Genomic DNA, 23,641 nt, shown 5'->3' on the forward strand with positions numbered 1-23,641 from the left:
GTGCTTGCTGTAGGTTATGTGAGCAGGGAACCCTGGTCGGTCCTTCACCCTGACCTGTTCTTCTCTCCTCCATCCTCCTTCCCAGCTTCTCTCCCATTCTGGGCCCTCCCCTCACTCACACCTGGGCTTTTGCTGCTCCCTTTAGAGACCCCAACCATCTTTGCCTTTGCCCTCAGTGATTCACATCCGAGATGCACCGGCCTTCAGAACTTCGGGGCTCCTGCTCTCTGCAGACTTTGTGTTGGAACATGCACCGTGTGCATTGCTTATTGACATATATTCAAAATCTCGGCGTGACAGGTACCATTGTGGTTGTTTAACCCAGTCCTTCTCACAGCAAATTGTTGTGAGATGCGTTGTTGTGTGCTCTTTGGAGCGCTCGGCGACCAACAAGTGCCGCCTTCTAGTGGAAAGTCCCCGAAGGCAGAGGATTGTGTGATCAAATGAGCCCGTGTGCTCTGTTTCCCTCTGGTAGGTTTCAGATGACCATATGGAAGGCTCTGGAAAGTTCCACCCCAAAGAAGCCTGTTTATTTTGACTAGGACTCCCTGTAACAGAGACTGTCCCTCCAGCCTGTTTGTAAGAGCTCTTCTTACCCCAGGTCTTATTCTGGTTGGCGGTTTTTGCCAGGAAGTTCTTCCCTGTGTTGGCTAAAGGCCAGCTCTGTCATGTCCCCGCACAGACCTTGCTGCTCTTTGGGAATGCTCCTGGGAAGTTTAAATGCGTCATCTGAAGGCGGCGCTCTGCTCCCAGGGCCAGATGCTGCCAGTTCCTCCTTCCACGCCCATTCTGACATGGTCCATCGACCTTCGTGGGGGCCCCCCACGGACCAGGCCCACATCCCCCGACGTGTGGGGTCGGCCTGGAGAGGAGAAGGGCGTCACAGGCTGGAGGGACTGTGGCTCTGCTCTTTCAGGATTTGGGGCTGTGGGAGCCCAGAGCTGCCGCCATAGGAAATATCTAGCAGCGGGAGGTGGCAACTGCTGAGGAGCAGAGGGCAGACAATGGGGCTGTTGGCCATCAGAGATGGAAGGGGGCAGCACCCTGAGCTTGAGGGGACAGAAAGGCCACTGAGGACAGCGGGGTGGTGGCGGGGGTGTGTGTTCCGGGCGGGAGGAATGGCATGAGTCGGCTGCTGTGGCTGGAACAGATGCGTCCTGGGCCTCATCTCCAGCCTCACCACGTGGGCCTCAAAAATACCACCAGCCCTCAGGGCTAGATGTCTCGTTGCCCACAGGCTGCATTCCTTGGTGGGTGGTGGTGTGGGTGCCAACAATGGCAGGCTTTTGTTGTCGGGAGGGTGGGGAGGGGGACAGTGCAGGAGCCTGCTTTGTTTATCTGTTTTTACTGTGGTAGGATGCACGTAAAATCTGCCCCCCTTAACCATGTGAGCACACAGCTCGGTGCAAACACCCCCTTTGTGTTACCACCACCACCACCATCTGCCTTGGCACCTTTTCCTCGTCCCAACTGAAACGCTAACCCGCGAAACTCGCTCCCCAGGCCCTGGCAACCACCGTTCTGCCTCCGCGACTTGACTGTTCTAGGTCCCTCATACAAGAGCAGCTGTATAGTGTTTGTCCTTTTGTGTCTGGCTTATTTCAGCTCTGCCGTAATGTTGTCAAGGTTGGTCCTGTGTTGTCGCACGTGTCAGAATTTCATTCCTTTTTGCTGTGAATCATAAACACACTGTATTCCGTTGTATGGGTCTACTTCATCTTGTTTATCCATTCATTGTCACTGGACACCTGGGTGGTTTCCACCTTTTGGCTGTCGTGAACGGATTTGCTTTTTATTTATTATCAATATTGTTTTTATTTTCGAGAGATGGTGCACACGAGCGAGGGAGGGGAAGCAGAGGGAGAGAGACACAGAATTTTTAAAAATTTTTAATTTCTTAAATTAAAAATAAAATTTAACGTTCATTTATTTTTGAGAGAGAGAGAGAGAGAGAGAGAGAGCGAGCGGGGGAGGGGCAGAGAGAGCCGGAGACACAGAATCCGAAGCAGGCTCCAGGCTCTGAGCTGTCAGCACAGAGCCCGACACAGGGCTCGAACTCATGAGCCGTGAGATCATGACCTGAGCCAAATCAAGAGTTGAACACTCAACCGAGTGAGCCGCTCAGGTGCCCCCGGATTTGTTTTCTTAAAGCAAGATGTTCATTCGTACCTGAGCAACAAGGGACCTCTCAGGAGCAGAAAATGGGATGGACTTGAAGGGAGGAGAGCCGGGGGGGTCCGTGAGAAAACCCTGTCACAGCCCAGGTGTGTTAAGAAGTGGGGGGTAGAGCTGTTGGGAGAAAGCAGGGGACAGAAGGCTGAAGAAGGCTCCTGTGGGATTCCCTGATGCTGAGGAGTAGAGGGCGGGGCCGGCATGCCCCCACCTTGATGAGGCTGGGTTGGTTCCCAGCCAGGGGACCGGGGCGGGGGGACAAAGGGGGCTGGAAGGACAGCCGGCAGAAATGCTGGCTCTGTGATAAAGCTCGGCCAACAGGTCAAAGCCAGGTCTCCTCTCGGCAGTCACTGGCATGGACGTGACCTTTCGGACCTGGACGCTAGATGAGCACGCCAGAGGGCAAAGCTTAAAACCAGAGAGCCGGGGCCAGCCTGCTACACAGGTGCATGCAAGGGTGGGAACCAGCTCCCACAGGCAGGAGACCAGAAGGATGAGCGGAGGGGTTTGTGGAAGTGCGGGAGGCAGAGACCCAAGAGGAGGCTCCTGGAATTGCCAGCGGCTCCGGGAGAATGTAGGGGATGCTCACGGCTCGCTCCTGCACTCCTTCGTTGTCCGGCATTCGTAGACCAAAACTGGGGGAGGTGAAGGTAAACAGGCATGTTCTTCATCGTCAAGAAACTTAGGGCTTAGATAAGGAGATAAAAGACACGAAAACATCCATGAAGTTCAAGATCCCCTTTGAATCGTATTGTGCAGATCCAGAAGGTGTTTCTAGAAGGGGGTCCCCTCTGATACGGTGACCCAGGTGGGCGCTGCAAAGCAGCAGGTAACTAACGGAATTGTTTTTCAGTAAATGAGGCCAGAAGAATGAAGTGTTTGGGAGAGTGACAAGTGTCTCGTTGTCCTGGCCGGCCATGGCGGTCCCTCGTCAGCATCCTTCCTTTGATCCCTGCAGGTATGACGCTGGACGGGACGGCTTCATTGACCTGATGGAGCTGAAGCTGATGATGGAGAAACTGGGGGCCCCCAGACCCACCTGGGCCTGAAGAGTATGATCAAGGAGGTGGACGAGGACTTTGACGGCCAGCTCAGCTTCCGTGAGGTACCTGCTGATATGTGTCCTGCTGGCCCTGAGTCCCTGCGGGGAGTGGCCCCCTGAGAGGAGACTCACATTTACCGTCCCCTGGAGCACAAGTGGCTTCGGCCCCTCCAGAGCGCTGCTTGGATAGTTAACCTAGAGTTCTTTTACAAATATCTTTAAGAAGCTAATAACCCCAGTGCTGGCATGGGCAAATGCTCAGTAAGCAGATTGAAAGTCACTGTGGGTGGGACAGCCTCATTTGGGTGAAATGGTAAGTGCTGAGAAATCGGGAGGGTTGTTTACCAAGATACTCATAGTGGATATTTGTGGGTGCAAAGTTCTGGTACTTTTATAAAAATTTTATACTTTTTTTATACATTAAAACTTAAAAATTGTTATACTAAGTATTTAAAAATAGTAAAAAAAAAAAAAAAAAAAACAACAACAAAAAAACAATGGGGGCACCTGGGTGGCTCGGTTGGTTAAGCGTCTGACTCTGGATTTTGGCTCAGGTCATGATCTCACGGATCGTGAGTTTGAGGCCCACTTCGAGCTCTGTGCTGAGCACAGAGCCTGCTTGGGAGTTTCTCTCTCTCTCTGCCCCTTTCCTGCTTATGCATGTGCATTCTGTCTCTCTCTCTCTCTTTCTCCCTCCCTCCCTCTCTTTTCCTCTCTCCCTTTCTCTCTCAAAATAAATACAATAAACTTAAAAAAAATTAAAAATAGTAAAAAAACAATTAAAGGATTTTACTCTGGGGTCATGGATCTCCCCTCCTCCCCATAACAATCCAAGTATGGGCTTCTTTGGCCTTTGAATCCCTAAAATTGCAGGCAAAATTTTGTGTGTACAGATGTCGTTCTGGAAGACGCAAATAGATTCAAAGTCTGATCTCTAAACGTGTGAGAACTTTGGTGATTTAAGGCCATTTCTGTCTGGAGGGAAGTCTCAAGGCCAGTGTGTTTCTTACAAGGCAAGGATGTGGCCCCACAGAGAAGGGTTTCGTGTCTTACGTGCTTGAGTTTTATTGTAAGGGCTTTAGACGTGTCAGCACGCCCTGGTGTTAGAACAGCTTTGGGAACAACATCTGGGCTAGAAGCTCAGCATTAGCCCAGCTGCTGCGGTCTTGTTCTCTGTCAGCTGGGCCCTCGGGGGCTGGGAATAGAGAGCCCTGTACTTGCTTCCTGGTGCATAAGCTTGGTTATTCCAGAAACAGTGGTGTTCTGGCGTCCTGGTTTCTGATGGTGAGAGCTTTGGCCAAGTACCTGTCTTCTCTCCAGACTAGATAGGGCCCTGGGACACTCTTCCTGAGGTCCCTGTGGCTGAACTGGCAGCAATGAGCTCCCTCCCCAGCCACGATGAAACTGGCCTTGCCTCTCTCACTGACCACAAAGTCAACTCCAGATCCCCCCTTCTCTTCCTCTCCCGAGTTGGCAGATGCGGAGAGAGAAGATCACGGAAAACCTGTGTTGGGCATAACCCTCAGGACAATCTAGGCCAGGCTTCTCAGTTCGGAGCTGAGGAGCTAGAGGGTCAGAACAGCCAGCACTTGCCTGAACTCACGCTCCAGCTGAAGGCTGGACCTGGGTGGCAGCCTCTGTGCCCACAGCCTCCCACTGTCGCCTGCCACGCTCACCTTCGCAGGTGTCCCTCTGGCTCCCTCGCCTCTCATTCGGTTCCTTGGTATCATTTGTGCTCAGCATTGGCTCTTTCAACCCGGGAGGCAACACTGGGGAAAGAGCTTCTGTGGCAAAGTTGTGACCTGTGGGGAACAGAAATCGAGAGTGTTGAGAGGTCTGTGCAGGTCACCAACCGGGCCAAGATGCAGTCCCTGTCCGCTGTCTCACCCAGGAACCACTCCAGCATGCTTCTCCCGGAATCCAAGACCCCTGGTTAGCTTTTGGTTACCTGTAGGTTTGGCTATTTCCTACAGACGGTAGGCCTCAGAGGTTTGGAAATCTCCGAAGTGTTCCTTTGGTTTTCACCCCCCCTTACAAAGCTTCAGTGACATTCATGTCTGTCCTTTGTCGGTTCAGAGTCCCATTGTGGTCCCGTCTCTCGCAGCTGTGCCCAGATGCACAGGATTTGGAAGCGGTTGCCATTAATGCCCCACGCCCGACCTCCTGCTTTTGTTTTGTCATTCTGCTGGTTTCCTCTGGTGTTGGGAGCCACCAGGGTGTTGATGCTCTGCTTAGGTGACAAAAAGAGGCTGACAGACCTGGGTCTCCGCACAGAGCTGTGTAACTTGAGCAAGTTATTTGACTTCTGAGAGCCTCAGTTTTTCTGTCTTTCAATGGGGGTGTTAATAGCTTTCCCTCAGGACTGTTGTGAGAAGGAAGCTCTCTTCCCACACCCGTGTCAGTTAGAACTCTTGATCACAGGCAACAGAGAACACCAGCTAATTGAAACAAGAACAGGACAAACAACTGTTGGTTCACGTGCCTGGGAGAGGAAGTAGAAGCACCAGGCACAGTAACGCAGCGTCTTTCTCTTGTCATAGCTTTTTTATTTTTGTTTTTTAAGATTTTATTTTTTTAATGCTGTTTTATTTATTTTTTTAAAAAGTTTATGTACGTATGTTTGTTTGTTTGATTGTTTATTGGGGGGCGGGGGGCAGAGGGAGAGGAAGTGAGAGAATCCTAAGCAGGCTCCGTGCTCAGTGCGGAGCCCGGTGTGGGGCTCAAACCCATGACCCCGGGATCATGACCTGAGCCAAAATCAGGAGTTGGCTGCTCAGCCAGCTGAGCCACCCAGGCACCCCTAAAGATTTCATTTTTAAGTAGTCTCTACACCCAACGTGGGGCTCTCTTGTCATGTCTTGACCGGGGCTTTCTTCTGTGTCCACTTCACCTTTTCCTCCCCCACTGTATGTGGTCCCTGACACCTGCCAAGGTGGCTGCCAGCAGCTCAGGGGTGCGTTGCTGCAGTTTAGCCGGGATTAAACGAGTCTCAGAAGGCCTCTGATGGGCCCCACGAGGGACACTTGCCCACCTCCCGGACCAGTCAGTGCATTCAAGGTCCTGTGATGGGCTCGGTCCAAGTCACGTGCCACAGGGCCCCCTAGTTAACACTCCCAACTTCATCGTCCCGTGGGGGCCGGGTTGCCAGGTGAACAACACTGCCGTCTTCTACAGTTCTTTCCTCGCACCCTGGCTTTTAGTAGGTGCTTCGCGTTGCCTTTCTTTCTCTTTGGATTAACCTAGCCGAAGCAAGTCACATCCCCATAAAAGCTCTTTGGTACAGAAGGTATGTCTCTGTTAAGTACAATTTTGCTACTTTTACTTTTCCCCAGTGTACAAAGCAATTGATCTTTCTTTTAAACCATTTCTTTTCCAATCGTGAAAATAGTGCATGCACATTCAGGGCATTTTAGGAAATGGCTTATGTGGAGCTGTTCAAAATGATGATGTTCAAATGATGATGTTTTCATGACCAGAGAGGAAATGTAGACAACGTAACGAGCAGGGTTAGCGGTTCGATCCCTGTAGCTGTAGCGATCTGGAGTTAGATCCTAGGCACTCCCTACCTCCTTCTCCTTTGGAGGTGGGCAGAGAAGCCTTAAGAGCCTCCTCTCTTTTTCCTGTACTCCTCTCTAGTTCCCCTTGCATCTATCTCAAAGAAGAACTGCTCTAAGGCCACATGTGCGGTGGTTTTGTACAAAGGCCGGGTGATGGACTTACTGGATACCTGTCAGTACTGGGACCCGTGGGTCCCATTTTCTCCTCCTACTGTACCTCCTCCCTTGGGTGGGGCCCTGGCACCCCTGGCTGTGCTGGGTTGCCCATCGGCCTCATCATTGTTGATTGGACCATGGATGGGCCGCTGGTCAGGCTAGGTCCACTTGATTTCCTATCCTGAGAATTTTTTTTAAATGTTTATTTCTTTACTTATTTGTTTGTTTGAGAGAGAGAGAGAGAGAGGGAGGGAGCACATGCAGGGAAGGGAAGAGAGAGAGGGAGAGAGAGAATCTCAAGCAGGCTCCACGTTGTCAGCACTGAGCCTGATGCAGGGCTCGAACTCACGAGCTGTGAAATCATGACCTGAGCTGAAATCGAGAATTGGACACTCAACCGACAGAGCCACCCAGGTGCCCCCCATCCTGGGAATTTGAAAACGGGGTGAAGTACTACAAACTGGTTCTGCAGGTGGCTATTCCTGCAAGAATAAGTCTAGGTGGGGTAGCCATTCCCACCACGTGGACCAGACACGAAGCTAGAGGGGATGTTGCTTCCAACCTTGAGGGCATTGTCTCTCCCAGTCCCAGGCCTCTTCTGGGCTAGTGCGTTTTGCCCTTGGGACATCTTGTTTTCTTTTATTTCCTTTCACTTTCTTTCCTTTTTTTTCTTGTCTTTTCTTTTCAGATTTTATTTTTAAGTAATCTCTGCACCCAACATGAGGCTTGAACTCACAACCCTGAGGTCAAGAGTTGCACCCTCCACAGACTGGGACATCCTTTTTATATGACAAATACCTCCTTTTTGCTTAAGCCAACATGTCTGTTTCTGTCACTTGCAATCTTAGAATGCTAACTAATACAGGGAGGTGTTTACATCCCAAGAGACATGGAATTAAAAATTTCTTTTTTTTTAATTTAAAACAAATTTAAAAAAAAAAACTTTTATTTATTTTTGAGAGAGAGACAAGAGTGTGAGCGGTGGAGGGGCAGAGAGAGAAGGAGACACACAATGCGAAGCAGGCTCCAGGCTCTGAGCTGTCAGCACAGAGCCTGATGTGGGGCTCGAACCCATGAACTGCGAGATCATGACCCGAGCTGAAGTTGGATGCTTAGCCAATTGAGCCGCCCAGATGCCCCTAAAAATTTCTTTAAATTTAGGGGCGCCTGGCTGGCTCAGTTAGTAGGGCATGAGATTCTTGATCTCAGGGTCATGAGTTTAAGCCCCATGTTGGGGGTAGGATTTACTTAAAAAAAATTTTTTTCTTTTAAATTTCTTAAATTTGGGGCACCTGAGTGGTTCAGTCAGTTAAGCATCCAACTCTTGGTTTCGGCTCAGGTCATGATCTCACGATTTGTGAGTTTGAGCCCCATGTCAGGCTCCGTGCTGACAGCTCAGAGCCTGGTACCTGCTTCGGGTTCTGTGTCTCCCTCTCTCTTTCTGTCCCTCCCCTGCTCACTCTCTGTGTCTCTCAAAAATAAATAAACACTTAAAAAAAATAAAAAAATATGTATTTATAAAAAGAATTCTTTACATTTACCAGAAGCATTTGATAGCTTGTGTCTGAAATCGCTTGTTTTCGGCTTTGTTAGTTCTCTCTCTGTTTCTTTGTTTTCTCCTTCTCCTCTCCCCCCTCCCCTCTTTGCTCATAGTCACAGCTAGGACACTTTCCAATTCTCCACAACATACCAGTCTTTGTGGACTATAAATAGGAAGACAAACAAGGCTGGGCAGTCGGAGAAATTGTCATTCAGGAGTTGGTGGTTATCATAAAATGGAAAGGGAATGCCTGGCATGCTTCACGGGAGGCTGAACATTTTCAGGTTGGGTCGGATTTTTTTTTTTTTTTTTTTTTCCTTCAACTGGCTGGGGCAGAGACCCCTAAGTTATGACAGGGCTGCTCTTGGTCATCTGGGAGCCTGCAGAGTGAGAGTGAGCAAAGATCCCTGAGGAATACTTTAAGCCCTTCTGTAAACACCAGTAGATATGGGAAAAATGACTCTCGGGGACGAGGAGACCCCCACCACGGTCACTGGCATGGCTGCGAGGCCGGGGGGTGAGGCTCATCTTTCTTGAGCTGCCCTCACGGTGTGGAGGGCTACCTGTTTTGTATTTGCCTTAAGGGGCCAGGGGTGGGGGAGGCGGGAGTGTTCTGTAACCGCTGTCCATATTTTAAGGGTGGGCAGGGTGCTGAGGGACAGGTGTTTCACTTCTGCCCTCTGCACATGGCTCACGTGTGCAAGTGCTGGTGTCTTTGCTGCCACCTTCTCTGCCGGGAGAGCCCGACCACGACCGTCCCCCCAAGCCCCCTTGCCTTCCATCCTACTCTTGGGAGCCTCACCTCCAATACGCTTGGTTTCCAAGACTTGGAGGCAGTATCCTGGCTCCCATAAGCCCGCAGGAAACTGAGTCTCTGCCGGCCTCTAGTGAGAGAGTTTGAAGCTGCAGGTGGATGAACGTGGCACTTCTGTGGAGCCAAGCTGACGGCAGGCAGCCTCCACAAAGCCACGGATCTTTGAGCTTCTTGCTTCCTCCCTTGCTTTGCGTTGGGCAAAGTCCACAGTGGAGTCGGGAGCCCTGAAACAGGAATCACAAAGGAAGGTTCATTAGCAAGGCATTTTGGGGCGGCGGCGACAGCCGAGACTCCCACTTAATGAAACACACTTTCCTCTAGGGATTAAGAGTCTTGGCAGGAAAAGATACCCTGGTTGGAATTTGGAAAGCCTGTTGATGTTGTTTGACCTCTCAGTCTACTTTAGGTAATGTTCTTTTCCCTTGGGGAAGCCATTCTTTAGAGGGGATGGTCATGAAAGATACCCTGAAAACTCAAAATTCCCTGTAGACAGATGTGTTTTACATAGCACCTAAAAACCTGGAGAAGCTCCTTTCTGTGCTGACTTGGAAAACTAAATTCTCGAAGTTTGGGCAGCGGTTGTTTGACGAACAAATTGGCCAGAATTCTTTAAAGAAGTAAAAGGCCTAAAATCGCTTTGGGGGAGAAAGTCTGGAAGAAGGGGGACCTGCCATTTCAGCTTGGCTTATTTATTCATTTAAAAATATATCCTGTGGAGGCCCTGGTACAAATTGGCTTTAAAGATTAATGCATTTAGGCCACATTTGGAACCTGCAGGAAAAGAATGGATTATTCAATAAATGACATGGAGATTCCTAACTAACCATTTGGAAGAAAATAGGGTTAATGATCAACCTCACAGGATAGATCAGAATAAATTTCAGAGATTAAATATTTACACGTTTAACAAAAAAGGAGTCATAAAAGCGATAGACGAAAATACAGGTGATTCTGTAACCTTGATGGCGAGAAAGGTTTCTCTACGCATAACACGGGTGCACTGGAGAGAGAGAAGAAAAAGACTGATAATGTATATACAATTTTTGAGGGGGCGCCTGGGTGGCTCAGTCGAGTAAGCGTCCGACTTTGGCTCAGGTCATGATCTCGCGGTTCATGAGTTCAAGCTCTGCGTTGGGCTCTGGGCTGACAGCTCAGAGCCTGGAACCTGCTTCAGAGTCTGTGTCTCCCTCTCTCTCTGCCCCTCCCCCGCTCACACTCTGTCTCTCTGTGTCTTAAAAATAATACATACAATTTTTGAAAGTCAAAAATGATCATAAACACAATGAAAAGGTAAGTGAGAGTGGAAGTATTTGAAATATACCAAGTTCTGTAAAGATCTTTTAGAAAACACTTGGGAGAGGTGCCTGGCTGGTTCAGTCAGTACAGCATGCAACTCGATCTCGGGGTCATGAGTTCAAGCCCCACGCTGGGTGTAGAGATTACTTAAAAAATAAAATCTTTAGGGGCACCAGGGTGGCTCAGTCGGTTAAGCGTCCGACTTCAGTTCAGGTCATGATCTCACTGTTCATGAGTTTGAGCCCTGCATCAGGCGCTGTGCTGACGGCTCAGAGCCTGGAGCCTGCTTCAGATTCTGTGTCTCCCTCTCTGTCTGTCCCTCCCCTGCTCGCGCTCCATCTCTCTCTCTCTCTCTCTCTCAAAAATAAACATTAAAAAAAATAAGTTAAAAAAATCTTTAAAAGGAAAAAAAAGCAAGAGTAATCTAATGCAAAAAGGGGACACAAACAAAATATGGATGACTAAAAACATTGGCAATTATTTAGGTTTAAGAAATAGTGTATATAGGTCTATTGGACTTTTTTTTTTTCTTTCATGGCCACAAACTAAGACATTGCCAGTGATTTTTGCTTTTATAGACAATGCTTCTTAAACTATTGTGCAAATGTTTCTGAGGGACAGATGCCCAGCAGTGGAATTGATGGTTGGAAGCATTTTATTTTTTGGTAAATATTTCCAAACTGGCCTCCAAAAAATTTGAATCGGTCTGCCTTCCCTTCCACTGGATGTGAAGGTACCCATTTCCCTACATTCCTGTGGAAAATGAGCATGTGTTGATTTCAGACAGTGTGATAAGGGAAAAAATAATTGGTCACACGCACACGTTTGCACCCTTTTCGTAGGCTTGGCGGGCATGACTTTCCCTTGGGCTGGAGGGGACCGCCGTAAGTCTCAGTGAGGTTGACCCGGACTCTACTCAACCCTTTCCTACAGTTCCTACTCATATTCCACAAGGCCGCAGCGGGAGAGCTACAGGAAGACAGCGGGCTGATGGCGCTGGCAAAGCTCTCTGAGATCGACGTGGCCCAGGAGGGCGTGAAAGGTGCCAAGGACTTCTTTGAAGCCAAGGTAGGTGACTCCTTCTTGTGCAGGACCATTCTTTCTCCCTTCACTCTACCCGACATGGGCTTCCCCGCCGTGACTACCTCATCCACTCGCTCAGAACAGTCAGAACAGCAATAGCTTAATAAGTCTGCCTGTCATGTGTGATTGAAGGGGAATGAACGTGTCTGCACACGATCTGAAAATTAAAAGCAAAATGGAAAAACAATCACACGGTAAATGCGTTCCATCCTGGGTTCTGATTCAAATGGCTTGCTGGCACGGCATTCCTAGATCAGTGCTTGGCCAGACCTTCCTAAAGAGCTCCTCTCTACCCCAAGCCCCAGTTGAATTACTTGAGCAGATGCCTCCACGCTTGCAACTTAAACACCTGTGTGTAAATGAACGCTGGGGTCAGAGGAGGAAGCCTCAGTGGCCCGTTCCGAAATGAACCGGTGTTTGCTCCGTTGACAGTGGTTGGGAGTTGGGAAGCAATCTCCGGTGCATGGCCCCAGAGCCTTTCCAGGTGCTTCCACTCATGCACACGTTCACAGAGTCATCAAACATGTATGGAGACCCTACCCCTGGCTGGGTGCTGTCGTTTTCATCTCCACAGAGCACACCTGCAGAAAGAGAAAGCAGAGAGCCCTCCACATCCCCTGTCAACCAGAGCAGGGGAGTGCAGCGGGTAGGGCTGCCTGGGTTCAGATTCTGCCTCCTCCACTTACTTACCCTTGGCCCCAGTTCTCTCATCTGTACAATGGAGGCAATACTAGTTTGCCATGAGGCTACATGAATTCACGTATGTAAAGTGTTCAGCAAGTACCTGGCACTCGATACATGATATGAGCTATTGGGACCCCCAGCCATTCCAGATAGAAGCCAGCCTTTTGGTGAGCGTTGGCTTATTCTAGGAGTTTGCCCAGAGACAACGTGTCCCCGGCAACACATCCCGACCACTCTGGCCCCTAAATAGGACTCTGTTCTTACTTCTCTGTGATGCTGCTTAGAGACAGGTTCAGTCATCTTTCTGTCAATATATAAACTGTGAATCACGATGGACTCCTAACACCTGCAGTCCTCCCGTCATCGTCTGATAACTTCCGGGACAGGCCAACCACTCCAGAATTGGATGTGGTTTGGCCCTTCCTTCATGACTTCACGTTGATTCAGCCAGCTCTGGCAAGGCCCAGCACGTTAAGCTCTGAAAATATAGCTCCTTTACAAGGAGGTCGTAGACAAAGCTTGTGCCCTCCCTAGGACACACAGTCTAGTGAGGAAAACAAACTCTCAGCCTTGAGAGAGAGAGAATAGAGAAGAGGGATAGGTCACTTCTGGAGGGATGGGTCCTCTCCATTTCATCACCTGAGTCAATACTTGCTGATCTTTTGTGATACCTTGGGCAGGGACCTAAGATTGAGACCCAAGTTTATTAGCACGACACTCTTCAACCCACTCCTGTAGCACAGCATACCAAATGTTCTTATTAAAGTCTGCACAGGGAGCCTGGGTGACTCAGTTGGTTAAGTGTCCAACTTCGGCTCAGGTCATGATCTCGTGGTTCATGAGTTCGAGCCCCGTGTCGGGCTCTGTGCTGACAGCTCGGAGCCTGGAGCCTGCCTCGGATTCTGTGCCTCTCTTTCTCTCTACCCTGCCCCCCCCCCCAAAAAAAATAAACATCAAAAAAAAAAAATAAACATCCAAAAAAATAATAATTTATCTGTTCAGGACATTCTCAGACACCTTTGGTAATAGTACAGATCATCCCAGCTTATTGGAGAGCAGTTCGGGGCTAAGTTTTATTTTTGAGACAGAGAGAGACAGAGCATGAGAGGGAGAGGGGCAGAGAGAGAGGGAGACACAGAATCTGAAGCAGGTTCCAGGCTCCAAGGTGTTACCACAGAGACCCACGCGGGGCTCGAACTCATGAAACATGAGATCGTGATGTGAGGTGAAGGCAAGATCCAGAAACTTAACTGACTGAGCCATCCAGGTGCCCCAAAACATTATGTTTGAAACTCAGTTTTGATGGGAGCCTGGGGCCTGCTTCAGATTCTGTGTGTGTCTTTCTCTTTGCCCCTCCCCTGCCCGCTCTCGCTCTCTCTCTCGCTCTCTCTCTCAAAAAAAAATAAACATTGGGGCACCTGGGTGGCTCAGTTGGTTAAGCGTTCAACTTCAGCTTAGGTCATGATCTCACAATTCGTGGGTTCAAGCCCCGCGTTGGGCTCTGTGCTGACAGCTCGGAGCCTAGAGCCTGCTTCGGATTCTGTGTCTCCCTCTCTCTCTGCCCCTCCCCTGCTCATGGTCTGTCTCTGTCTCTCTCTCAAAAATAAATAAACATTAAAATTAAAAAAAAAAACAAACAATAACATTAAAAAGTTTTTAAAATGAAACTCAATTTTATTAAATATTCAATACAACCTGGGTAATTACATACCAAAGTACTGGTAATAGTTATGTCTGAGGGACTTATTTTTTAGTTTTGGAATGTTTTATAATGCGTGTGCATTATTTTTATAAGTAGCAGAAAAGATTAGAAGCATAACAACATAAGTTTTTGAACTTGTTGTATGGCTGCCTCCTCAACCCAGACTCAAAGGTGGAGTGGGTGTGTTATCTTTGTAATTACAGAGCCTGGCACATAATCGCCTTCAATAAACGTTTGCACGAATGACGAATGTAGGGAATCATCACTCAGATCTCGGAGAGGGCCATAAAGGAGCTGACATTTGCGACAGATGTTCAGAGAAGAATGGGGATTCACCTTGTAATCAAGGAAGGGAGGGCGTTCCTGCCGTGGGAACAGCAAAAGCAAAGGCTCCGAGGCACGGAGGGTAAAGAGTACTTGGAGGCTGGTCCCTGTCCACACCGGATGACGTTACACAGGGAGCTCTGGTCTCCCCTGAAGGTCAGGCCTCCCCAGCCTGCTAGCCACCGGAATTACCTGCACACCAGCTTCTCAGGCCCTGCCCACACCTAGCTGAGATTTTCCAGGGCACAGCCCAGGAAGTGTGGAGCGGAAAGAGCTCAGCAGGTGTTTGCAATCCACAGCCAGGCTCGGGAAGTGCGGTTGCAGGCGCTGGGGGCCCTCAGGGGGCCTGGACAGGACCTGGCTCTGGGGATGGGCTTCTGTGAGGAGGAGCTGGAGTCAGGGAGGCTTCCACAGATGTCTGGAGAACTACTGTGGGCCCATCCCACAGGGTAGTGACAGTGGGGCTGGGCTGGAGGTGGTAATGAATCCCAAACTAAGTAGCATTCTCAGTGTTTATGACCGCTTGCTTGGAGGTGGATGGTAAAATGCCACAAGGTTTGTGGAGCTGTGTAGAGAGGGCTGGATGATGTTTAAAAAAATCAAGGCAGGGACACCAATCCCCCCCCCGCCAACAATGGGAATGGTTTGAGGATGGGGATGGTGTGGCCTTTCATTTGAAGGGCACAATGCTAGTTGCAAATGGTTTCATTCATGTCATTCTGTATAGAACTTGGCCACTCCTGGCTGCATAGAACTTGGACACTCTGGAGGGAGGTGGTGGCATCCCACTCTGTGGAACGGGACCTTGAGGCTTAGACAGTGGTTTTGTTGGTAAATGTTTAACAACTGGCTCTTTGAACAAAGTGTGCATATACATGTATGCATAAGTTTATTATAAATTTAAATGTTTTAAGGGATAGGTAGCACACAATTTATAAATAATAAAGTATGCATTTCTTCTGTTGCAAATTCCACACAGTCCATTGATTCTCAAAAAACGGCTCATGGGTTTTTGCTGGGCTCTGTATCTGTCACTAGCCTATGGTTGCAACTGACAGCAGAATCTAGTTCCGATGTGAATGTTGGTTGATATTGTGTTTAAGTTGATTTAAAAGAAAAAGTAGGGGCGCCTGGGTGGCTCGGTCGGTTAAGCGTCCGACTTGGGCTCAGGTCACGATCTCGCGGTCTGTGAGTTCAAGCCCCGCGTCGGGCTCTGTGCTGACAGCTCAGAGCCTGGAGCCTGTTTCGGATTCTGTGTCCCCCTCTCTCTCTGCCCCTCCCCTGTTCATGCTCTGTCTCTCTCTGTCTCAAAAATAAATAAACGTTAAAAAAAAAAAAAGAAAAAGGGAGGGGCACCTGGGTGACTCAGTTGGTTAAGTGTCTGACTTCTCGAGGTTCATGAGTTTCAGGCCTATGTTGGGCTCCACATTGGCAGTGCAGAGCCTGCTTGGGATTCTCTGTGTGTCTCTCTCTGCCCCTCCCCCACTCACACTCTCACTCTCTCTCTCTCAAAAATAAACATTAAAAAAAGAAAAAAGGGTGCCTGGGTGGCTCAGTGGGTCGTGATCTCATGGTTCGTGGGTTCAGGCCCCGCATCGGGCTCTGTGTCAGATTCTGGTCTCCCTCTCTCTCTGCCCTTCCCCTGCTCACACGCACTCTCTCTCTCTCTCTCTCTCTCTCTCTCTCTCTCAGAAATAAATAAACATTAAAAAGATATATTTAAAAAAAAAGCAAAGGGACGTATGTCAGAACTTCATTCATTCTTCAGTGAGAAACTTCCCTTGCTGAATTCGATAATAGTTTTTCAAATATTGGAAGAATATTCCCTGAATTTCTTTGGAGCTATTCATAATGCAAAAGCTACAGACACTACACATTTTTCAGCTTAATCTGCATCTTTAACATCTCCCAACACTTTCTTAGGAAAAGGTAGTCAGTGAAACAATAAATCAAGGCCTAGTTTGTAGCATTTGTTGGTTTCCAAGGTGTAAAACCCCCACCACTTGCTTTCAAGCTTCCAACAGGATGTTGCTAAGTGTGGATTTGGGAAGATTCACAGCAGATTATCATATAGGATTTCTGCCTTAGAGATATAACGGAAACAGATAATCTCCAAAGCACAGATAGAGTAAAATATATAGCAAGATAAATCAGGAAGCGATGACTTTTTAGTACTTAATACTTTTGCTTCTAATATAATTTAATTATAGATTTATATAATTTACCTTCTAATATTTAACAGCCAGCTCATAAAGTTCCTGAATAAAATAAGACAACAAGGAAAAAAAGATAAAGGTGAGGAAGAGAGGGGTTCAGGCTAGACAAGGGGATCTGGGGTCCAAATTTGCAACCTGAGTCAGGGGGTAGAGGGTCATAAGAGTCAGCATGAGTTGGGCCCTGCTCCAGGCAATTGAATCTGTCTTCTGGTGATTCTGATGTAGGGAGCTGGAGGGGAGAACTCAGCAGGGCCTCACATGCCTAAGAAATACCCGGGGACGGTGTGGGGTGGGGGTGGGGGGGGGGGAGAAATACCTGTGAAATTTGGAAAACATAATTTCCTAGTCCCTACCCCTAGGGATTCTGATCCAGGAAGAGTAAAAAAGCATCATTTTTCAGAGGTGTCCTATGTTCAGACATGGACCCTGTGCAGTGCAGGAAGAATTTAGGAAAGGGACATTATAATTTTTTCATTGAGATGTGAGAACCTGCATTTTGCTACACAGGATGTAATGGATTACCAACCAGAATGGACTGAATAAAGAGCCTGGTAGGAGGTGGTAAATCTTAGCCTCAACACGGCAGAGAAGTGACTGAGTGAACCAGAGAGTAGACAAAGAGCCACCCAAATGTGGGCGCTTATGACGGGGAAAAGAAGAAATGGAGAAAAGATGGTGGACCCAGGAACATGCTAGTTAAAAATTGTGAGAGGTTTGACACCTCAGTTTAAAATCATTTAAACACTACAGGAAAGGTAATGCTTTTCTATAAATTTGACAGAAGAAGGAAATGTGATGAATTGTAAAGACATTTAGAGGGTTAACTCCAAACTCCCCACAAACAGTTAAGTGCTGGGGAATTTAGGGATTAATTCTTCAATGTTCTACTTTTTTTTTTTTTTTTCAATGTCACAAACTAGTTCAAACATATTGGAAAAGATTATATCACATTCGTTCTGTAAAGCTGGCATGATTCTGATAACAATCGGATAAAAACACATCAAAAAAAAATGTATCAATCTAATGAATATAGCTGTAGGAATCTTAAAACATTTGAAATTTATGTTCAGTCTGCAGGGATAATTTTAAAGATCTCATGGGGCGCCTGGGTGGCCCCCTCGGTTAAGTGTCCAACTCTTGGTTTCAGCTCAGGTCGTGATCTCACAGTTCATGAGATCCAGCGCTGTGTCAGACTCCCTGCCAACAGTGAGGAGCCTGCTTGGGATTCTCTCTCTCTGTCTCTCTCTCTGCCCCTCCTGTGTGCACTGTCTCAAAATAAATAAACTTTAAATAAATAGATAGATAAATAGATAAATATCTCATAGGTATCAAATATGAAAAATGTGATCCCTTCAGGGAGACATCTCAGAACATTTGGTGAAGTTTAATATTCATAATAAGACATTTAAAAATATGAAAACAATGGGCTTAGTCAACATAATGAAGGAATACTTTCCTCATAAATATCAAGGTTTTCTAAAGCGGTAATATTAAATAATGTAGTGCGGGTGCAGGAATAAACAGGTCAGTGGAATCGGAGAGAAAATAGTAAAAACAGATCCCCTTCATGTGGGAATTGAGTACATGAACAAGATAACTTTCCAGTCAGTGGAAAAATAATGGGCTATTCAATAAAAGGTGTTGAGACAATTGGCTCTCCACTTAGGAAAATGAAGTAAAGTCATTTAAATGATATATATTCCTTCACTAAAATACAGTGTAAGTGACTTTAAGAGCTGAATGGGAAAATAAAACCAGGAAAGTATGAGAGGAAAATGGTTTTAGAGCCCTGGGGTATAGGAGACCTTACACATGACATAATATGGGGTGGCTCAAAGGTCGAGCGTGCAACTCCAGCTCAGGTCACGATCTCACTGTTCATGGGTTCGAGTCCCACATCGGGCTCTGCACTGACAGCATGGATCCTGCTTTGGATTCTCTGTCTCTCTCCCTCTCTTTGTGTCTCTTCCCCGCTCGTGCCCTCTTTCTCTCTCAAAAATAAATAAACACCAAAAGAGAGAGAGAGACAAAAGCCAGGATGGAAGTGGTTGGAAATTCTGATGACATCCAAATTTAAAGATTCACCTGGCCCAAGATACCTTGAAGTTAACAGACAATCAGAAGACTAAGAGTAACCAAAAAATATATAACAAGGGACTACGCCTAAATTATATAAAAAATGGCAAAGTGAAAAACCCCAGTGAAATGGGTAATTTACCAAAGAGGAAATAAAAGAAGGTGCCAGGGTGTTTTTTTGGTGTGTGTGTGTGTATGTGTGCATGTGTTTTGCCTATCAGATTGGCAAACAGGAAAAAGGTTACTGATAAACGTTGGGGACGTTGTGGGGAAATGAGAACTCACATTCCATGATGGTGGGGGTGTAAATTAATTGGAACAGCTACTTTGGAGAGCAATTTGGCAATCTTTATTAAAATAGCGTGCACACCCAGTGTGTTTGGGACTTTTACCAAACTGATGAGACACTGAGGGGGGTGAAAAAAGGAATCAGTTCTAGAAGAGATGATTTTAAGATGGATTTATCTGATACGGTATTCTTAAAGATAAACTAGGCTTAAAAGAAATGGCACCAAATCCCATTCACAACATCAACAACACCGTGTAATATTTGCAAGTAAATTCAGAATGATTGATCTACTGTAAAGGTACTCCTTTGCCACAGGCAGACTGAAGCGATTGCAATCAGCATCCCAGCAAGGAGTTCATTTTGGTTTTGTCTTTGTTTTCTCCCCGTCGAACAAAACAATATTATTGTGAAATTAAGGGTTGAAAGTGGAAGTGGGTAATAGGCTAGGCGGGGATGTTAGAGAGTATCCTGGAAAAGAAATAGAAAGAGCAACCCTAGCGGCGTAGAACACAGCGGCAAATAAAGAGATCGTATCCTCGCTGTAGTTTAAACAGACTTGTGAAGAGGCGTGTTGGTTCTCAGGGGGCGAGGGGGTCCTGCCCTGCGGCAGGACCAGGTTCCCCTGTCACCTGGCTCCAGCCAACTGAGTTCTGTCGGATGGGTCGTTCCAAGTTTCTCCTCCCCTCCCTCAGTCTGTGGTTTGCTTTTGCTCTTTGTCCGCAGGTCCAAGCTTTGTCCTGTGCCAGTAAGTTTGAAGCCGAGCTAAAAGCCGAGCAAGACGAGCGGAAGCAGGAGGAGGAGAAGAGGAGACTCCGCCAGGCGGCCTTCCGGGAGCTCAAAGCTGCTTTCAGCACATAGTCAGGCAACCTTGACCTCCATCCACACAGTGCCTCACAGAAGCCCCCAAGAGAGCTGGCTGGGCATCTTCCCCCACAACCGGCCTCCACACCCACCACTCGATGCAAACTCCTTTGCCTCATGGAGTGGCAGGGGGTGGCTCTCATCCCTGGGTGGGAGCCCCTCCCAAGTGTCCTGGGATGAGCCAACTGCTCCCCGGTGCTTCTCCTTCCTGCCCTCTTTCCTCTGTAGCCAGATCGTGCCTCTACTCAGCAACTTGCACTTTTTCCTTGTCCCTGCAGGGTTCTGATGTTAATGTTGCCCATTCTCCCAGGGAATTCACCTCTCCCCTTCTCCGCACATCTCCCCTTGGGGGTCCCCCTCCTCTTGGTTTCCTGTTCAACTTCCCTGCTTTCATTCTGAGCCTGATTCTGCCCGTTGCTTTGGTGTCTTCTGTGCTTTGATGACAGCGAGGTTTAAGACAAGCCAGGCTGGACCAGTGCCTGCCCCCTCTGCAGCGGGGGTGCATGCTGCTGAGATGGCAAAATAGGGGACAGGTAGGAAGTCCCGTTCCTTCCTCTCACCTTTCTCCTGTCCACTTAGCATTACCCCTCCCCCCCACCCTCCTCACCCCTTCATTCTTGTCCTCTCATTTCCTCCTACTCTTAAGTACCCTGCTACTTACCTGCAAGAATGAGAGAATAATCAGAAGTGATATTAATGCATAGAAGAATCCCTATTAATTCCTACTATGCAAATAAATTACCGTGGACCCCTACATTCCCAAGTGACAAATCCAGAGCCTTCCAAAATCCCAAAAGTCATGACCGTCTTCATCTGGCCAGTTTCCAACTTTTGCCCCAAGTTGTTGAGGTGAAGCTGTTCTTACCCCCAGCACAACTTTTTATATGTTGGGTGTTCTTGGGATTGCTCACAAATACCAGGGGGTTGTTGTATTTTTTTTTTTTTTTAAAGAATTCCTAACATTGTATTTATTACTTCTCTTTTGTAACTGCTGTCTTTACAAGGGGAACATCTGCATTTCTACTTCACAGCTGCCTCTTTTTTCCAATAAACCGTGCAAGTGGACTTTGCCGTCACATCAATGTGCTTCTAGTCTTCTTTCAAATGGGGGAGAGAGGAGAGTGTTTTTTCAGGAGCCACATCCAGCCCAGGCTCCTGTCGGACATCCCCCCCCCCCCCCAGAAGTAGAGTCAGAAGTGGTATCTAAGATTGTGGCCTTACTGGGGGGCATGCTGAGCATTGAGGGTGTCAGTAGCTCTTCCCCTTCCCTTCCCTGAGGGTTCTTTCAGCTGCAGGTAAAACGTGTCCTTAATTTCTCTTGCTTCCTAGACCCCTTGAAACTCTGAGGAGAGCCAGTGACCCCTCCCTCCTTCTCATGTGGATTCTCGGGCATTTGGGGACCGGAGTAAGGACCTCAGTCCTAAGGGAACACCCACTGCTCCCCAGGGAGGATCATTTCCGTTTCGCACAAACCTAAGACCTACAATTCTCGGGCATCGTTTTTCCAGGTAGGGTCACCCTCCAACTGCCCCGCCAGAGGAAGTGGACAAGAAAAAGCCACTCTTACCATACAATCCAGGAAGCGTGCTTCTTGGCATTTTCTCACACAAGCTGAGGACCTTCGCGTACACAAAAAACCTGCACGTGAATGTTTATGGCAGCTATTTGATAATTACCAAAACTTGGGAGCAACCGAGATATTTTTTTAAGATTTTATTTTGAAGTAATCTCTCTACCCAATGTGGGGCTCAAACCTATAAACCCGAGATCAAGAGTCGCATGCCTCACCGACTGAGCCAGCCAAGCGCCCCTCAAGATTTTTCAATAGGTGAATGAATAAACAAACTGGTACATCTATACACTGGAATACTAATTCAGCAATGGAAAGAAGTATGAGTGATGAAAAATGAGCCGTCCGGGCGCCTGGGTGGCTCAGTCGGTTGACCGTCCGACTTCGGCTCGGGTCCTGATCTCCCAGTTCGTGAGTTTGAGCCCCACGTCCCGCTCTGTGCTGACAGCTCTGAGCCTGGAGCCTGCTCTGGATTGTGTCTCCCTCTCTCTCTGCCCCTTCCCCCCACCCCCCACCTCAAATAAATAAACATTTAAAAAAATATAAAAGAAATGAGCTGTCAAGTCATAAAAAGACACGGAGGAAACTTAAATACATATTGCTAAGGGAAAGAAGCCAATCTGGAAAGGTTTCACACCGTTTAATTCCAACTATGACATCTGGAAAAGGCAAAACTCCGAGACTGTGAAGTAAAAAGTCAGGGGTTGAGAGGAAGAGAGGGAAGGATGAGTAGGGGGGTTTAGAGCAGTGAAACTTACTCTGTGTGATTCTATAGTGGTCATTATACATTTGCCAAGACATACAGAATGTACAACACTAAGAGCATACCCTTATGTAAACCTGGACTTCAGTTAATAATAAGGTATTGATATGGGTACATAGGTTGTAACAAACGTAGCATGCTAATGCCAGATGTTAGAAACAGGGGGAAGGGGCAGGCGGCAGGGAGAGAGGTATACGGAGACTCTGTACTTTCTGCTAAGTTAGTCTGCAAATCTAAAACTACTAAGAAAAATAAAGTCCAGGGGTTCCTGATTGTCTCAGTCGGTTAAGCATCTGACTTCGGCTCAGGTCGTGATCTCACCATTGTGAGTTTGAGCCCCGTTTTGTGTGAGCCCTGTTTCTCTCTCCTCTCTCCCTCTCTCTGCCCCTTGTGGGATTCTCTTTCTTTCTCCCTCTCCCTCTCTCTGCCTCTTAGTTGTGCCCTCTCCCTCAAAAAAAAAGAAAGTCTATGGGGGCACCTGGGTGGCTCAGTCGGTTGAGCGTCCGACTTCGGCTCAGGTCAGGATCTCACAGTCTGTGAGTTTGAGCCCCGTGTCGGGCTCTGTGCTGACAGCTCAGAGCCTGGAGCCTGCTTCGGATTCTGTGTCTCCCTCTCTCTGCCCCTTCCCCGCTCATGCTTTGTCTCTCTCTGTCTCTCAAAAATGAATAAATGTTAAAAAAAATTTTTTTTTTTAAAAAAGAAAGTCTAGGGGCGCCTGGGTGGCGCAGTCGGTTAAGTGTCCGACTTCAGCCAGGTCACGATCTCGCGGTCCGTGAGTTCGAGCCCCGCGTCGGGCTCTGGGCTGATGGCTCAGAGCCTGGAGCCTGTTTCCGATTCTGTGTCTCCCTCTCTCTCTGCCCCTCCCCCGTTCATGCTCTGTCTCTCTCTGTCCCAAAAATAAATAAACGTTGAAAAAAAAAATTTTTTTAAAAAGAAAGTCTATGAGCAAAAAGGAAAAAAAGAAGGAATGGAGACAATAGTGTAATTACTTCAAACATTCACTTGCCTCTGGACAACCAAGCCCATGCAAGAGCTAAACACTCATGATTACAAATGATAGGAAATGTAACACAGAAGGGCTTAAGACAAAAAAGGACAAATATTGGGTCACGTAACTAGAGACCAGGGAAAGGACTTTTCCTTTTAATGTTTATTTTTGAGGGAGAGACACAGAGTGCAAATGGGGGAGGGGCAGAAAGAGAGAGAGACTCAGAATCTGAAGCAGGCTCCAGGCTCTGAGCTGTCAGCACGGAGCCTGACACGGGGCTAGAACCCACAAACTGGGAGATCAGGACCTGAGCCGAAGTGGGACGCTTAGCCGACTGAGCCACCCAGGAGCCCCTGCCTCTTGATCACAGAGTCCTATAGATGTTGTTCCCTTCATGCCTCTCACCCACAGCTCCCATCATCCCCCTCTGTGGCCGTGGACTTCATTGGTTTTTTCTGGCTCTCTACAGTGGCCTCCTGACTAGTTTCTCTGCCCTCACTTTGCCCTG

General features: G+C 47.8%; 1 protein-coding gene across 1 annotated transcript in view; it reads left to right on the forward strand.

The window, feature by feature from the left end:
* Positions 1-20,888, forward strand: part of EFHD1 (EF-hand domain family member D1) — a 40,228-nt gene extending 19,340 nt beyond the window's left edge. Inside the window, 4 exon segments of the mRNA XM_045481744.1 lie at positions 3,131-3,195; positions 3,198-3,277; positions 11,511-11,645; positions 19,675-20,888. Of these exon segments, the coding sequence (XP_045337700.1) occupies positions 3,131-3,195; positions 3,198-3,277; positions 11,511-11,645; positions 19,675-19,809 (415 nt within the window). The 3' untranslated portion in view covers positions 19,810-20,888.
* Positions 20,889-23,641: the final 2,753 nt, after the last annotated feature.

Source organism: Leopardus geoffroyi, chromosome C1 (genome assembly GCF_018350155.1).
Source record: "Leopardus geoffroyi isolate Oge1 chromosome C1, O.geoffroyi_Oge1_pat1.0, whole genome shotgun sequence".
NCBI classification, from domain to species: domain Eukaryota; kingdom Metazoa; phylum Chordata; class Mammalia; order Carnivora; family Felidae; genus Leopardus; species Leopardus geoffroyi.